A 17,616-nucleotide genomic window follows, 5' to 3' on the forward strand; every position below is an offset into this window, starting at 1 on the left:
CTCATCCTCTCTGTGTTGGGTGCAGCGGCAGCACCTTGTGACCCAATTTGGCAACTGGCTAGCAGTAGAGAGGGAGAATCTCTGTCATACTCTCTAACTTACAGAATGCTTGCTTGGGCCAAATTACCTGTCTCCTTCACTTCTGAAAAATCAAACCTTGCTATATGTGTTTCTCCTCTTCCAAACTTACCCGCAGCCTTTTTCCGAATCTACAATTTTGGTTGGGAAAAATAAAGCTCCCTGGGGTGCCTCTTTCTTGAGACTAGTCTCTGTCTCAAGGTACACTTTCTGGAAAATGTTGAAACGTTCATCAATAAAAATTGCTGACAGTGAAGCTTTCACTGTAGTATGCCTGATTTTTAATGCATCAACAGTAACTTCCACTAATATCATCTATGCTATGAGATGAATGCATTGGAGACGGTATTGATCTGTTCTGCATGCCACATGCTCATCCTGTCTCTGAGCCTGGCAGGAATGAGCTTGTCAAGGCTTGGAGATGGGCCTTGGGAAACCAAAGCTTCAGGCAGGCAGGCAGCACCTACTTGTTACAGGGACACACACAAAGCCCGCAGAATTTTCCTAGGTCCGTCAAATTCTTTTCTGCTTCTTTCATGTCCTTATTGATTTGGTCCATCCCTTCCTCAATGCGTTCCAGTTGTTCTGATTAAACACAAGTATTTTATCCCCACAGAATGAAGCAGATGGAAAAGGACAAAGAAAAAAAAAGACAAAACTTCAGACATTCACTTTGACATTAAAAAAGAAAAAAAAAAAAAAGAAGAAGAAAGAAAACTGGACGCCACAGATTAGAGCTGGTACCCAGTACCTACTTGTTACAAGGACATATGAAAAGGCCACAGCATTTCCCTAAATCTTTTAAATTTTTCTCGGCCTCCTTCATGTCTTGGTTGATATGGTTCATGCCTTCTTCGACACGATCGAGTTGTTCTGGTTAGGACAAAGGGATGACAGTATGGAATGAATTTTTGGGGGGTTTCCAACAGAACATGAGAAATGACTATGTGAAACAGAATTTGAAAGAGAAAGAGAGATACTACAATGCATTGTCCAAGAGGATGCATTGTCGTAGACTGCTACCGCTGCCCTAGCAGGCATGGGTGGAAGGAAATGAAGAAAAACGATGCTCAAAAATAGTTTGTAATTCAAACATGATGGGATGGGGTCGGGAGGCCTGTTTGATTCTCAGTGTCCGGGAAAACAGCACAGCATATTCACTTACTCAGACACCAGTGAAACCCAAGAGAAAGAAAAACAGGGTGTTAGTTTATGTTTTAGGCATACCAATTTAATGCCACTGGAGAAAGTACCTGTTTCAGTTTTAAAATATCTACATCTTTTGGTTTTTTTAAGCATCCTCAACTAGATAAAGGTAGACAATACAATCCATTTCTTCTTTGGGGACAACAACAACAGCAGTGATTGTTAGCAATGGGTACAGATCTTTTTTCTTCCCCTAGCAGTGGCTGTCTAACCAGAGGTAGCTCATGGTCTGTTCTTGGTTTTGCCTATTTAATTCATAGAAACTGTAAAAAAAAAAAAAAAAATAACATCAGTGTAGCAATATTATAAGTACCGGAACATTTCAATTCCTCTCTCATCCTATGACTTACTTGCTGTGAAAGCTTTGGAAGACATTTCAATTCTCTGTGTCCTAATGGAGTCTCCACAATGGAGAGCATGCTAAATATCAAGCCTAGGCAGAGAGAGCAGGGAGAATAAATGCCGCTTTGGAGGAGGGTTGATGGGTTGGAACATAGGACAGTGCTGTGTCATTGCTGGTTGCAAAGTTGACGTTATTGTATCTAAGACATAGATCGATACTCATAAAAATGAATCAGATTTCTAGGTTGCTAGGGTTACATACACCAACTTGATTAATTTTTAAAAAGTTGTGTCACCAAACTGAGGTAGCTGTAAGTTCAACGAAGGGATTTTTAAAACAGCTTTTAAGACCATTAAAGGAAAACAGTAATGGATGTCTTGGCTGTCTAATTACAAAACCTAATTACATTTCCATTCCTTTTTTTCATCTGTATTTTCATGCATGCATGCCTGTGCCTCCGGGAATAAAGGCATACTTAGAATAAAACTGATAAGTACATTTCCAGCCTAAGGACATAAATAATCACATAAAAACAATTTCACATTAAGTTGTACCATGAAATTGTTATTGAAAAAACTAAGATAGGTTTGCCAGTGACTCAACCTGGGGAGATGAAATTTGGAAAATAAAATCCTATTGTGTTCTCTGTTGTAGGGTTAAAGAACAGAATTCAGCTTATTAGGAATTTCCTATTTCTGCTATGCTTTTCAAATAACTGGAGAAAACAAAATTTCAGTGTTTATCCATCCATCATTGGATACCTGGAGGAAATAACCGTGTGGTGCTAGAGAACTTTTCCTGAATAAATACAGGTACAGTGATGGCTTCAAAAAAATCCTTAAAAGGGTTAATATATGTATATATGCCATCTATCTATTTATCTATCTATTTAGATGGTGATTCTTTTTTTAAAATTTATTTTTCTTTAGAGACAGGGTCTCCCTCTGTTGCCTAGGCTGGAGTGCAGTAGGACTCACTGCAGCCTTGAACTCCGGGCCTCAAGTGATCCTCCCACTTCAGCCTCCCAAGTGGCTGGAACTACAGGCACATCATCATGCCTGGCCTACATGGCAAGTCTTTACATTCCAGAAGATTTTTTTCTTTTCTAAAGGTTTTACTCCAGTATTCTTTTAGGAATGCAATATATTAGTTTGTTAAATACTCAAGTGAGGGAACTGGTGGGGGGAAAAGAAACTCAATATCATCAAATGAAGAACCATTATATGTATAGACTGAAATCAGGATGTCAAATCTCAATGGAGTCATTGCTAATGGCTTCTGGGAGTGCTGGGCTGAGATGGGTTGGAGGGGGTGTCTGGATTCAGAGGGAAGGCATGCTAGACTCAACTAATGACAGCTGAAAGAAGCCACAAATTGTGGCTTGGGGATACATATTCAGTTATCTGTCCTTCTTGAGGAGTTTCTCTTAAATTAGAAAGTAAGTTAGTAATTTTTTGGCCAAAGTATTAACTGTCTGACAAGATTTCAGGAACCCCAACCACTATGCCCCCAGGGATTAGGAGGTAACCTATAATATGCAAGTTGGCTCACAAATGTTAGACCTCTGAACCGGAGAATTAAGATTAAATGGTAAAAACAAATAGGCAAGTCCAAATCCGTATTTCTGAGAGCTGGGTTCTGCCACGGGTCACCAGCTTAATTTGGCAACGATTTGACTAAACAAGGAAATTCTGAAGCTGAATTTGATTCAGAAAACTATTTCATACCTAGCCACATCTGTGGAATGTATCTTTATATAAAAATTTTAAGCTGTTTAAAAAATATGGTGGAACCATTGTCACAGCATTCTAACAGGAGTGTTCATTTTTAGAGAGTACTGAGTTACGCCTGTGGATACGTTTGGCGTCTTGGGGCTTCATAGCACTTCAGTGATTCCTGTGAAGACATTTCTTAGGAAATGCTTAAAAATAACTAATGTCTTCATTCCATTCTTGGGTGGACAGCAGCATCTCTGAGGCTAACACAATGCACCATCCAGGGTTGACTGCTTCTTACCTCCCTAAGCTTGCTTTTTGGCTGTTTTCATTTATACTTGAAGGCTGGGAGGAGATTAACATTTTGAGTTGAGACAGGTCTTCCAGTAGAAACATTACATGTTGAGGCAAGAGCTTGGGCTTTCTTTTGCCATTATGTTTGGATGACTAGTTATTTGTGATAGAGCCACCAATGGCAGGATGCTCAAGGATCTAAGTTTACACATATTTTCTACTAATCTCACCTAAGTAAGGCAACATGGGGCCCTAAGAATCCTCAACCTGATAGAAAACAGTAGAAGAATAGCAAGAATCAATGCTATTGACCTAGTGTGCAATACCCAGTTATAAGATGCTGCCTATATGATTTTCATTTTCCTTACCATTAATAAACATAGATTCATTTAAATAAATTTAAATAGCCAAATGTGACCAGCAGCTACCATATTGGATAGTGCAGCCTTAGTCATTCATAAAAGGTATTGGTGAGTGAACTTTAGCAAGAGGGATATTTTCTCAAATGTTGCCTCATAGTGCCATGAACTTTTTAAGATAGTTATAGCAAGATGATAGGATAGTCATCTAGCCCTCTGGATGGGGCTTTTCTTTGGCTTTCTTCTGCCAGGCAGTGGTCAGAGATAGTTTGTAGTTGATCCCAGGGGATTTCCCCAAAAGCCACATCTTTAGCATCAAAACAAACATATAAACCAGCAAAGACCAACAAAAGAAACAAGAGGTATGAAGGTGAAAGCCACATTAGTGCCAAGGTCATTTCAGGGGATTTCTCTTGGAGACAAGTTTTCTAGAGAAATGAAAGTCCCAGGGCTCAGGATATTTCCAGGGCTGTCTCTCATGCTCAGTGCTCCTTGGTGTCTCCTGATACCTGGGTATAAAACAAGAATCCCATAAGGAATTTCCCAGTGCAACCATTAAGCTGGACAACCTGGAATGGTCTGGCCTGACCCCAACAGTGGTTCTTTAGAAGGATGGCTGTTTCTTGAGGCTCCTGTGCAGCTGTGGGGTACAAATAGTCAACACTTTTGGTGTTCAGGCACAGACAAAATTAGTAGAGCATAACTGAAGAGAAACTGTAAAGTAGTTACAGAGCTAAATAGCTAAACATGGCACATACAGAATTAAAATGCATTTAAGATGGCAGTGAAGATAGTCATTGATTTATGCTCATCTGTCATTTTGAAAGGTCCTAAGCTCCTATTATAGTATAAATGGAATGTGTCCCACTTAGGACCAGGCAGAAACCGCCCACTTTTGGGGGGAGGGCTTTACAGTTGGGTGTTTCTTATCAGTATCAATCTATTCACCTCACCTCTGGTAAAACCCCAGGTATCTCATTCAACTGAGGAATTCCACATTTACTGTGGTATGGCTGCAATTGAAATGTTTTAACCAAGAACATTAATGATCTCATGCGGAAATCTGTCAAACAGACATTCTATTCTGTTTTGTTTCACAGAGAATAATATATAGATGATCCTGGGAATCATATGTGCTAAAAGATTACATATTTTTGCATTTGTATGAGGATTTCGGCAAATCATATCTTCAGATTTTCTTCATCTAAGTACAATGAAATTTGCAAATCAAGTAAGCAAGTTATTTACTTTCTCTCTTTTTGATTTCGGGTTTGTCTAAATATTTTCCATGTTTTTATGGCAATGCTTTCTAGTTGGGGGAAAAAGGCTCTATCCTGAATCTTTCCCAAATCTTCCTCCTATTGCAATGCCCCTTCCCCCTTCACATTACAAATTATTAATTGAAAAAGTTAATACGGCAGTACTGCTAATTATTTGAGTGTATACATTTCAATTTTGCTCTGGAAATGAGGTGCCACTCTTCTATACGGGCATCTACTGTTTAATTTTGTTTTTTAAGATACAACTTGCTGCATCCTGAGTTTCAAAGCCTATGTCATTGTTATGCAGATGGAGCCAGCAAATCTTATAATTATAGCAGACTCATTTGGGAACTTCTGAAGACCGCCACTGCCATGGTAATACCTTCAACACAGACCTCCATTGGACTTTGTTATTTGTGCATAAATTTTGACAATTTGTACTTTGAAAATTGGAGGGAAAGCACAGGGGTTTATGTTCTATTGTTTTTTCAAAACTTTTTTCTTGACTTTTTTTGATTGATTGTTGTATATTTATTGAAAAAGTTCAGTACAAATAAATAACGTAAAACCCAAAGTCTTTAAATGACAGCCATGTGGGTGTGCCCCCTCTGAGCAGGAAAAGTGCTTTATGTCTGTTATCTGTAAGGCAAATTTCTCCCAGTTTGAGCTTTATGCTTGGAGTTTGTTTATGGTGGCCTATGCTGTGAATAAATTTTACATTTATCTTTTCCATAAAAAAAACTCAGGTGATCCAAAAGATTGTCTAATGCTTTCACAAAATATGAATAAAGAGAAAAACTTCTAAAAAAATCTGCTTATTATAATAAAATTCAAAATGCAATCAAGTAGCTAACTTGTCGCTATAATTACGTATAATATCACCATATAGCTAGATATATTAAGACAAAGAAGAATTAGGGTATTACCCTTCTGTGTTGCACTTTAGAGTATAGAGATGCTATACTAAAATGCTGGCTGTCTGATTTTCATTGCTTCTAGCATTTCTATAATAATTTTAAAAACAGGCCGTTGTGGGGGGGCCAGGGCAATATACGTAACCTAAACATCTGTACCCCCACAATATGCTGAAATAAAAAAAATTAAAATAAAAAATAAAAAAAAGGCCAAATATTTCAACTGGTTCAATTTTCTATTTTCCAGATAATTCTCCTCTGCTTATGTCCTGTTAAAAATAGCTTCCAGTTATTTAAGGAATTCCCATAGTGACTTGGAAATCAAAACTGCCAGATACTGAATTAGAATGGTCAAGAAAGTGGACAACATAACATACTATACTATTATTCTATCTAAGTACTATTAGAAGGAAACCGAATTTATAGGGAAAGTTTGGGGGTATGGAGAATAAGAGAATTCTCATACTGTCCAAAATACTATCATTAAACAAATACAAACAAATGGCTTTTGCCTTCAAAATTCTGTTACCCCAATATATATAAGAGAGAGTAGTACCATTCATTCAGTCATGAAGAAGGCCTCGACATTTTCATACATTTACTAATCTTTTCAACAGAGAAAGAAAAATCAAGATGAAAATTCTAGAACCCTCACGTTCATGTACGTGCATAACGCATGTCAAAATGACCACCTGCATATGCACAAATAATTTAAAAATGCACATTATTCAAACGAGGAATTGTTCTTACTGAAGAAATCTGAACTTACCTCCTTGTTCATCCAACATAACCAAAGTCCTGATACCAGCATCTTTACTCTACATTCCAATAATGGTAGCAAAGTTGAAAAGAAGTTAGAGAGAGAAAAGAGAGAAAGAGACATCAGTAAGGGGACAATTAGCCCTAGAGGTGGAAAATGAAGAAGGACCAAAGGAAAACAGGGAGGAAGTATGGTGAGAGCCTTGAGGGGTGGGGAGGGACGGGCAGGAACGCGGAGCCTGCATACTTGCTCTGTCAGTGATGCTTGGGGCAGAAGAAGGGATGTAGCATAGTCTCTAGGGAGGAGGGCTGGGGGTGGGGCTTGGCATGGAATTGAAATATACACACTTAATATTATACTGTCATTTTATATTTAGAACATAAAAATGCCTATGGTTTCCATAACACCAACCGCAGAAAACAAATCTTTCAAAACTTCTAGACTGAATTTTCTTCTCTGGCATAACCTATAAGAACGTCTCCGTCAGTGAACTAGGGAGGGATGCTCCACGGGGAAGATGTGCAAGAATCTTGTGGGGTGGTGAGAGATTTTTAGGTTTATCAGAAGAGAGCCTGGCTTCACGAAGGTGAGGAAACACAGCTCAAAAGGAAACTCGCCCTCCTGTTTTCTCTCTATGGAGAGAAGTTCTGTGATACGCAGAAAAGGGATTGAGCTGAGAAATAAGGGCTCTTTATTCTGAAATCTAAAATTCTGCACAATGATACAGTGTGAGAAAGTAATTCCTCTCCAGGCTTTACTGCAGTTCTGTTGTGCAGGCGAATCTTTAAAAGGCAGTCCTCATCTTACTCCTTATTGTTCAAATAAACCGAACACTGTCTGAACCGCGGGCAGGAGGAGAGTGGGAGTTGGTGGGCAGGAGAAAAAGCACAAAGATACTCGTATCGCTGCTACTTAGGAATCATCATTTCTAGGAATTCTAACCAGTTTAGACCGCCCATTGTACAGAGTAACTGTTAATGAGTATAAAATGGCATCGCTCGCAGTTCGGATTAATTGGGTTTTCAAGGAAAGCTCATGGTAGCTCCCAGAATAAATTCTAAAAGAAGACCTCTCTCACAGCCTCATTTATTTTCCACTGACTTACTCTAAACTAAGAAAGCAAGAGAGAGATGTTAGTGGAGGCCAACAGAGGGTTTGTAAAAATATAGATAGTATTTTAGCCATTAAATTCCAATAGTGCTTCTAAAAAAAATAAAACACTGAAAATGATTTCTGTGAGCTTTGATAAACTCATCATTTTTGGAGAATGTATGCAGTTAACGTTCCAGGACACAAAAGCCTCCCTCACCTCTGAGCACACTCTGATGGACTTTAGTGGTAAAGCCAGGATGTCGTTTGGAGCGTGATGGCACAGGGTGACTCCAAGAGTCAAGGACAGCACAGATCCTGGAGCCAGACACTGGGCTGGAATCCTGATGGTTTCATTTCCTAGCTGTGGGACCTCAGGCAAGTGTCCTAACTGCTCTGTGCTCCTTTGTTAATACAGCAATAATAGTTAGTACCTCCTTGAGTTTTTATGTGAATTAAATGAATTAATATGTGGAATGTGCTAGAATGGAGCCTGGCCTACAGTTTGCATTACATAAGTGTTTCTAAAATAAATAGATTCCCAAAGTGCGTCTCCAGCGGGATATCTAGGCAAACTAAAAACATCAGCATTACCAAATATCATCAGAAGCTTCTAGACCACTAATTCTCTAACTTTAACGGACACACAAATCCCCTGCAGATGGGTCACCTTATAAGATTCTGAGTCAGTGGACTGGGATAGAGCCTGAGATTTTTTTTTATCTCTAACAAGCTCCCCGATACATGCGGCTGGTTGAGGGACACACACTGAGCAGCGAGATTCTAGACCCAAAAGACATCTCAAAATTTTCTCCTTACGTGGGTTATAAATGGACTTTTGTCTACATTAGCCTGTATTTTAATGATTTATTTGCCCTTTGCTGCATATTTTATACATTTCTTGTGAGAAGAAACTATAAAATGCAGATGGCTGTTCAGGCACATATGATAATGTGGCAATGCGAGTTCTGGGGAGGACGGAGGCACCTTGGAGAGCACCTTCTCCTTGAGGACCCAGTCAAAGCCACGCATGAGATCCCTGCTCCATTCTACCGGGGACAGTGCATAGGAAAAAAGTTAGTGATTTTAGTTTGGTCAGTCTAGCTGTCATCTGTTTACACTTTCTTGATATTCTGTTATATCCATTTATTTTTATAAGAAGCCCTGCAAGTATAATTTCATATTTGTCCAATTTGGTGCTGCATGTTTCAGCATTAGAATGATTCACAGAACTAATCTGAGGGAGCGAGAGTGTTTTAGGTTGCCCCAGTCTGGGAGAACAGCAGCAGAGAGCACTGATCTGGAAGTCAGGAAAGCTGGGCTGTGCTCTGAGCTCAACCACCAATTAGTCATGAGACTAGGGAAGAATCCTCTGATCTTTCAGGCTCTTTTCCCACGTTTAAATAGAAGTAGAGATGCCAAATCAGATTGTGTGGCTGATAGGTCGGTTCACTCACTGACTGGTTCACTTGCTCCATCCATCCATCCATTCATTCATTCATTCATTCAATAAATGTTTATCGAGCCTTTGCTCTGCCCCAGGCACTAAGGGTAAGGAGTAGACAAATGCTTGGCTTCTCAACTGTGCTGCTCAGTGTGAGAGACAATTTAATCAGGTGGGCAGAACTGCGATCTGGGAGTCCATAATGCTGAATTCTAGACCTATCTTTGTAGTCGTGGTTCTCTAAAGTAACCTGTTTTGTGTCTCAGCTTCCCCAGCTGTCAAACGGGGACATTCACCTCTCCTTCCCACAGAAAAGCTACAGAATGTAAAGCCCTCTAAAAGTTCTCCTCTAGGCGAGGCTGTGCTAGGTTCACAAGGACACACACAAAGATGCAGGATTTAATTTCAGTAGAATCTCCATCAGTTTAGAATGAGCTGCTTTGTTTCCACAGACCATTTTGCTTTTTGTGGAATTCTCAAGGAAAAATAATTACGGTAGGAGTTGCTGGTGGAAGGGAAGTTAAGTGCTGTGCGTAAGAATTTATGCTCTAGAATCTAGGTAGACCCGGGCTTTCATTTCATCTTTGCCACACACTTCCAGCTGTGTGTCTTAAGCAAGCTACTTAACCACTGTATACCTCAAACGCCTCCACAGTAAAATAGAGATCCAAGTAGTTGTGAAAGGCAGCTACAAAGATTAAATTACATAATAGAGGTTTGATGATAATGATGATGACCTCTCCAAGCACAATACCTGGCACACAGTAGGTGCTCAATAAATGTTAGGACTTACATTTAGCTCCTATGTTTTGCTGATAGTTTCTATCAAAATAACTGGACTGTTCTTTAGGGGAGTTGGAAGCTCAAGAAGAAGGGCAGGGATGGGGGCAAGATTTCAGGGGAGGCAGAATATTACGTTTTCTTATTCCTTAAATAGTATTATGTTTTAGTAGCTAGGAAGCGAGAGGAGGTGGTTCTATTTTTATCTTAGCACAATTCTTGGTTTCTGTTTGAGATTGCTGGGAAAACAGCATACCTAAAAACAGGGGAGTTGCAGCTATGAGGAATTTTTTTTTCTTTATCATTTCTTTCTTTTTCTTTTTATTTATTTCTCTATTTCAATTTTTAAAATTTTTACTTTTTTGCATATGAACTAAGACAATGTTTATAGAACACTTCTAATCTTTCTTTTGTCATTCTGAGATGCTGTCCCTGAAGTTTGATACATTTGAGCTAAAACAGAACATTCCAGGCACGCTCTCTCTCATCTGCTTGAGCTCCAAAGGCCCCACATCTGCATATCTGAAAAGAACTGTCCGACCTGTATTTTTTCATTTTTAACAGAAAGTCTGGCATACCACAAACAGCGTTAGAATGCTTGTTCTCTTCCTATGGCCAAAGCGTGTCGAAAGATAAGGTGGAATAAAAAAGGAAAGATGCTAAAACATTCATGAAATATTAGTAGTTCAACAACCACTCCATGAAAGCTGTGTTGTGCGTTTGAACTGGCCTGCCCTCACGCAATGTGGCTTTTCCTGGGCTTAGTTTTCATAGCTCAAGGCATTAATGCACAGACTTCATTTCCTGGGATCCAATACTCCCTCCTTGAAGACACCTTCGTGATTCTCTCACCAGACTCAGTTGTTCCCTCTTCTATGCATGCTCCTAAGGCAAATATGGCCTTGAACTTGGAGAGCTATTTACATATCTGTTTCCCTGCAAGATATCAATTGACATCTCCCTTCCTATCCTCAGAGTTAAGCATTCCATAAATATTTGTTCAAATGTATCCACCTGAAAGAGAGTTCCCAACTCCCGGTGGGGAACCAAGTGCTATGTGATTTCCAACCTTGTTACCTACCTATGGTATTCAGCTTTTCTGAACTATCCCCACTGTCCTCTGTGTAACTTTACATTATCCTTGAAATGCTGGTGATGGCTTCTATTAAAAAGCTAGTTCCGGCCAGGCGCGGTGGCTCACGCCTGTAATCCTAGCACTCGGGAGGCCAAGGCGGGAGGATTGTTTGAGCTCAGGAGTTCGAAACCAGCTTGAGCAAGAGCGAGACCTCGTCTCTACTAAAAATAGAAAGAAATTAGTCGGACAACTAAAAATATATAGAAAAAATTAGCCGGGCATGGTGGCGCATGCCTGTAGTCCCAGTTACTCGGGAGGCTGAGGCAGAAGGATTGCTTGAGCTCAGGAGTTTGAGGTTGCTGTGAGCTAGGCTAACGCCACGGCACTCACTCTAGCCCAGATAAAAAGAGTGAGACTCTGTCTCAAAAAAAAAAAAAAAAGCTAGTTCCTACCCCAGCCATACTGTTTGTTACACCCTGGAGTCTATCAGGGATGTCGCAGGGTTGTATATTCTACTGAAAGTGGGATTGTTTGCCTTAGGGAAATTTCACAAGTTGAATAACCTTTCCTGTCTTTGCGACTGAATTTCTATATGGATTCAGCTGAATTCAAATTATATGGCACTGATGAATGGGATCATGGGCAAGATCCTGGTATTTCAGTGCTCAGATTTTCCAAATGATTTCTGCCCTTGATGAATATTTAATGTTGACTCTCTTTAAAGAGAATTTCCTTTTTGATTGAAATACAGAATATCGTCTGAATAGCCAATGTCCTAGACGTCAGGGTGTTGGGCCATAAATATAAAATAACCCAGGAGGAAGTAAGAGCAAATCAATCTCCTCTGATAATACATTGCTCACAGTTTCCTAAGGATGGAAAGTCTGATAGCCTCCTCTCATTTATTAGAGGTAGCTTCCATCTGTTTTGCTTCTTGTTTTAAGATGCAGCCTCATGCTTGATTGAGAAACACTTTAGGAGAAACAAAAATGTATGATTTGAGAATCCTACTTCAATCAATAGAGCTTTTGAGATTTTTTTCCCCCTAGAATAAATTAGAGCAGACACTCATTTTTCAAGGCTGGTTGACACTTCTTGCAATTTAAGAAGACACATGAAAAAGAAGCGTCCGTGTCCCAAAGACTCTGACGGGTGAGGGGCCAGCTCAAGGTGGTGTGTTCTTATTCATTTGTTTCACTACTTTCCACAGTCTAGGCAGCGTTTCAACACTGCGCAGGAGGGCGAACTGGTGGCAATTCTGGTATTTTAGAAATTTGCATCGCATGTGCACGCACGTAAACAAAAATGAAACGTTAGATTGGAGCCTATGGTTGAAGGTCATAAAGATGTATTATGATAACAACATACTAATATACAATAAAATAATTATGTTGGTTGACTTCTGGGCTTCCTTCAGGTTAACATCAGAATTCCTGCAGGAATGTTGCTAACATTCGCTCCTTTTGTTTTTTTTCTGATGACAAATTGGGAAAGAATAAGTCTAGACTGAGAGCCTTCGCCAGAACTCCTAGATTTAGAATATCTGCCTCCTTCTTTGTCCTCAAGTATTTTTATATGAGCAGTGTTCCCAGGACAGAGCAAAGAAAACATCTCTGTTTATTTAGAGAGGGAAGGCTGCTTTTTACTGGGCTGAGGGCCTCCTCACGGGGTCTGCCTTCCTGTGTGGCCCAATTGGTGCTACACTGCAGGCTTGAACTGTCATTTTTTTTGTGATAAGAGATTTTGCTTATGTGCACCCTACCCCACCTCCTCTAATTTCCCCAGCTTCCTGGGGCGCTGATGCTTGCTACTTTCTTCCCATTGCCCCGGTGGCAATTCACATGCAGCCATATTTCATTCCCATGTGACAAACTGAAGCTACAGAAATAAAGGAAGATGTTGGCTCCTGTAGTGTGAGAGGCAGCTGCTTTTCCTTTTAGCCCTTGCAAAATTTATCTTTTTTTTCCCTTTCATGTCACTGCATAAGCAATTTACAGTAGCATGAGGTGAGTCGGTTCATTTAATAATTCTGCTGGAGAAACCCCAAGATCTCAGAAAATGATAATGACACATGAATTTATACATTGATAAGCAGTTTCAAAGCATCGCTAAAACAGCATCTCACTGAATAAAAACTATTAAGCTTGTTTTATTAGGTTAAGATAAATATAGTCCAACCCATTCTTTTTCCACTTCATCTCTCCCAATGGACAAGTTCAATTAATCCATTTATTCTTCCTGGTTGACTGCTGCTCTACCAAATTGGAATGAGTGAGGTTTATTGCAAATGCCCTTTTGATTCCGTTATTGCTATCTGCCCTATTTTACCCATTTAAAAATAGTTTGGGATTCATTAACCATGCCTTGCAAATGGACGTTCAATCCAGAATCAAGAATGTAAAAGAGCTTTTGTATTTATATTATTGGATTTGATATTTCCCTTTGTTAAAGATTTTTCCTATTTGTCCATAAATTTTAGTGCCCGATTCTAAATATAGCAATTTATAAAAATGATACACCTATATGGATACATAGTTTTAAAGTCCTCTATATGTCTAAAGTCAGATCAGAATGTCAAGGTTAGATGTGATTTATAAAGCATCAAAGTAATTACAAATGAAGCTTTTATGTAGATAATTCCTTTGCATATTAAAAATTGTTCTGATTTTCTTCAAGTGATCCATTCTTTTGTAATTTCTTGGGAGCATTGACTGGGAAATATGATCCTTCTCTGCTTCCCAGACTATAAAGGTGGATTGGGTTGGGAGGGAGGGTGAATATGCTTTCATGGATACCTGGCAACTTAGATACGTCATCTCCCTCATCACGTGGCTTCCGGATAGACTACATTAAAACTGAACTCAATGGGATCGTGGCTGAGGGAAAGGCAATAGGGTCTAGGAAAACAGGATGTCAGCATAAGGGATTAGTTTGTTCATCTTAAAATATGGTCACTCCTTACCTCTTCAACCAGTTGCAGCATACGACGGGTGCTTTCCAGCGACTAAAACAAAAAAACATAAACATTATGAGTGCAAGATCCAGAGGTCTTTGAAAGTCAGAAATACTTTCTTCACTTGAGAAACACAAAGAATCCTCATCACATATTCTTTTAAGTTTGCAAGTAAAACACACAAATGTCATTCTGTTTTCAATGTCTTTCCTATCAGACTTTCCACAAGATCAGATTCCCTAAAGCAATTACGTTCAAGCTTATCTTCATAAAATCAAAACCATATGAAGCTGATCTTGATATTAAAGACAAAGTAATCTAGAAAAGATAATTTTGCATGCTCAGAATGCATGAAAAATTATCTCAAATACTCAGAGGACTCATTTGGTCTCCCCGAGCCAGGAATATTGAATTTTAAACACTGACATAATTTTTCATGAATTGAGATCAATATAACATCAAGTTTCTTATAAAGCTCGTAGAAACACAATTGGAAGTTCTTATCAATACAAATTAAGCTGTTGCCTTACGGTGAACAAAATCAAGCATGTTTGAAATAACTAGCCTATAAGAGACAGCTATAATAATTGTCTTCATCCTTAGATTAAAAAAAAAATGAGAAAGAAAGTCTGAGCTCAGTGATGGTCCCTTGGGTACAGTGTTGTCACTTTTTTCTCAGTTCCTTTGAAACTACTGGAATCCAACAACCAGTGTAGGTTCTCACAGCTGTGCTTTTAAGTGACAAATTTATTTTGAACAAGATTCTGCAGGAACCTGAAGGATGTTAACATTCCTGAAAGAGCTGTCAACGGCTGCTTTTTGAAATAGAATGGCTATACTCAGTGTGCTGGCAGATGTTTAAGCTTTCCAAAAAAAAAAAAGAATATATAAATGTATTCAAGTTTATTTGATTAATATAAAGAATGAATAAAATTTACAAATAATAATAAAATATATAATACTCTTTATTGTAATTCTCCATAGCCAATTGATTCTCACAGAAAGCTTTTGTTGGTTTTTGCTGAACTCTTGTGTCCGTAGCTAACCATGTGATGAACAAGTGTAGTTCTGACGTGAATGTTGGTTGGATATATTCATTTATGTTAATGAGTAAGAGGAAGGAACGTTTCTCATTTGTCAATGACAAAAGTGATTTCTTTGCTTTAGAAAATCACAGTTTTCAAATACTGGAAGATTTCTCCATTTTTTGGTGTGTTATTCACAGTGTAATGACTGAAGACACGCACACTTTAAAGTTTAATCTGCATTATTTATATTTTCTCAACTTTCTTAAGTCTATACAGTCAACAAAACAATAAATCAAGCCCTGATTTGTAGTGTTTGCAGGTTCCTATGGTATAAATACTCTTACCCTGTCTGATTTTTAACTATAACAAAATGTCACTGAATGTGAGGTTGGGAAAATATGCAGAAATACACCATTATATGGTATTCCCACCCTACAGATATAATGGCCGTATCATCTCAAGAGCATAGATAGTAGCAAAATGATCATAAAATAATTAGGAAGTGATGAGTTTTTAGTATTTTTTACTTTTGATTTTAATACAATCTAATTGCCAGCTTATATAATCCAATTTTAACAATGGCTGTGTCTAGAAACCAGCTTGCAAAGTTCCAAAAAATGTTAACAATCAGCTCTTGGAATTGAGGCGGCTCCAGCACACCACTGAATGTAAGACACCCACAGACATTGCTTTTCTTAGAGGACCCTGACTTCTCAAGATTTCCAGAAATCGGGAGGTAGAGCAAAGACATTAAGCTGTATATAGGTTTTATTATCAACCCATTCTGGTCTGCAGAGGCCTTAGGTGTATAGGAAATCAAAATCATATTCCTCCCTTTCTTTTTTAATTGAGACATTAGAAGAAGCCCTTTTCCCACCTGAACCTGAATGAGACAAACCACTCAGGACCCCATCTCTTGCCTCCCTTCCCAGGTCTCCATCCCTCACCTCATCAGCCAACTGGTCAGCCCTTCGCTGCATCTCCTCCAGCTCATTGCGCATGTCTGCGTCTTCGGCCATGGTAGCGGTGGGGGGTGGCTGGGTGCCTGGGCTGGGGGGTCAGTGATTTATTTGGCTCCAGAACCTGGAAAGAAGCAGATTTGAAAGTATGAGAGCTTATACGTGTGCGTAGAGTGTGTGCAAAGAGTGGAAGATCTGAATGACCCACACTTTGTCATGACCCATGGCTGTCATCTTCTGAGCTTGAAGGCACACCCAGACAGGAGTCAACAGAATCATGCTATTTCTCCAGAAGGCTCCATGAATACACATTTGCCAACTTTAACATGGAGATAGATACCTGTCTGCCTATGAAGTATTTTTAAAGACACAAACCACTCAAGGGCTGGGAATGATGGGATGGAGGAATGTGGTTTTGGGTTTGTACACTTTTAATGTCACATTTATTTATTTTATTTTTTCTTTGTTTAAAACAGCTTTACTGTGGTATAATTGACGCATAGTCAATCCCACATATTTGGATTGTACAATTTGAGAAGCTTTTACATATGTATACATCCAGGAAACCATGACCACAATAAAGAAAACGAATGTATCCATCACTCCCAAAAGTTTTGTTATGCTCTTAGTATTCCTACCCACCCACTGCTTCCCTCCCTATCCCATCACACCTCCATGCCCAGAAAACTGCTGATCTACTTTCTGTCACTGGAAATTATTTTGCATTTCCTAGAATTTTATATAATTGAAATTATATAGTATATATTTTGTCTGCCTTCTTTGACTTAGCACAATTATCTTGAGATTTATCCGTGTTGTAGCGTATATTAACAGTTCATTCCTTTTTGTTGTTGAGTAGTATTCCATTGTATTTAGAGGTGTTTAGAAGCAAAAGGCAGAAAACCTTTCATCTCCTTCAATTGTCATCAGAGAATGCTAACCGGGCTTGTGCAGAGGTGAGCTGCTATCACTCCAAAGAGGGACGAGTGCTTGGCCCTGAAATGTGACTAGCCTATTTCTTGGCTACTCTCTTGCAATCCCATATGGTGCAAATTACAGGTAGCAAGACTGAGGTCCCTCCAGAGCAAACTCGTCTCTCCCTCCCTCCTTTCTCACATCCTTCCTTCCTTCTCAAATATTTGTTGAGCACCTGTAATTTGCCAGAACAGTGTTAGGCACTAGGAATATAGTGACAAGTAAGACAGGACATTCACTGCCTTTACAGAACTACAGTGTGATTCGGAAGATGGAAGTGAAAGAAGGAAATTAGATGATTCAGTGTGATAGTAAGTACACTAGGGGACATGCCTGGTGCCATGGGTGCCCATGGTTTTGCAGCAGGCCTCCTTAAGGGAGC

At 39.2% G+C, this 17,616-nt stretch overlaps 1 protein-coding gene across 2 annotated transcripts in view; it reads right to left on the minus strand.

The window, feature by feature from the left end:
• Positions 1 to 16,383, minus strand: part of SNAP25 (synaptosomal-associated protein, 25kDa) — a 29,657-nt gene extending 13,274 nt beyond the window's left edge. The window contains exons 1-4 of one of the 2 annotated variants that reach the window (XM_012657198.1): positions 16,248 to 16,383; positions 14,282 to 14,323; positions 6,941 to 6,989; positions 834 to 951 (exon numbers count right to left, since the gene is read on the minus strand). In XM_012657198.1, coding sequence (XP_012512652.1) covers positions 834 to 951; positions 6,941 to 6,989; positions 14,282 to 14,323; positions 16,248 to 16,319 — 281 coding nt within the window. In that variant the 5' untranslated portion in view covers positions 16,320 to 16,383. Of the gene's footprint in view, positions 1 to 545; positions 664 to 833; positions 952 to 6,940; positions 6,990 to 14,281; positions 14,324 to 16,247 lie in introns of both variants that reach the window. The other variant, XM_012657197.1, reaches the window with a different exon arrangement.
• Between the last annotated feature and the right edge of the window lie 1,233 nt (positions 16,384 to 17,616).

The sequence above is a fragment of the Propithecus coquereli genome, unplaced genomic scaffold (genome assembly GCF_000956105.1).
Source record: "Propithecus coquereli isolate 6110/MARCELLA unplaced genomic scaffold, Pcoq_1.0 Scaffold532, whole genome shotgun sequence".
NCBI classification, from domain to species: Eukaryota; Metazoa; Chordata; class Mammalia; order Primates; family Indriidae; genus Propithecus; species Propithecus coquereli.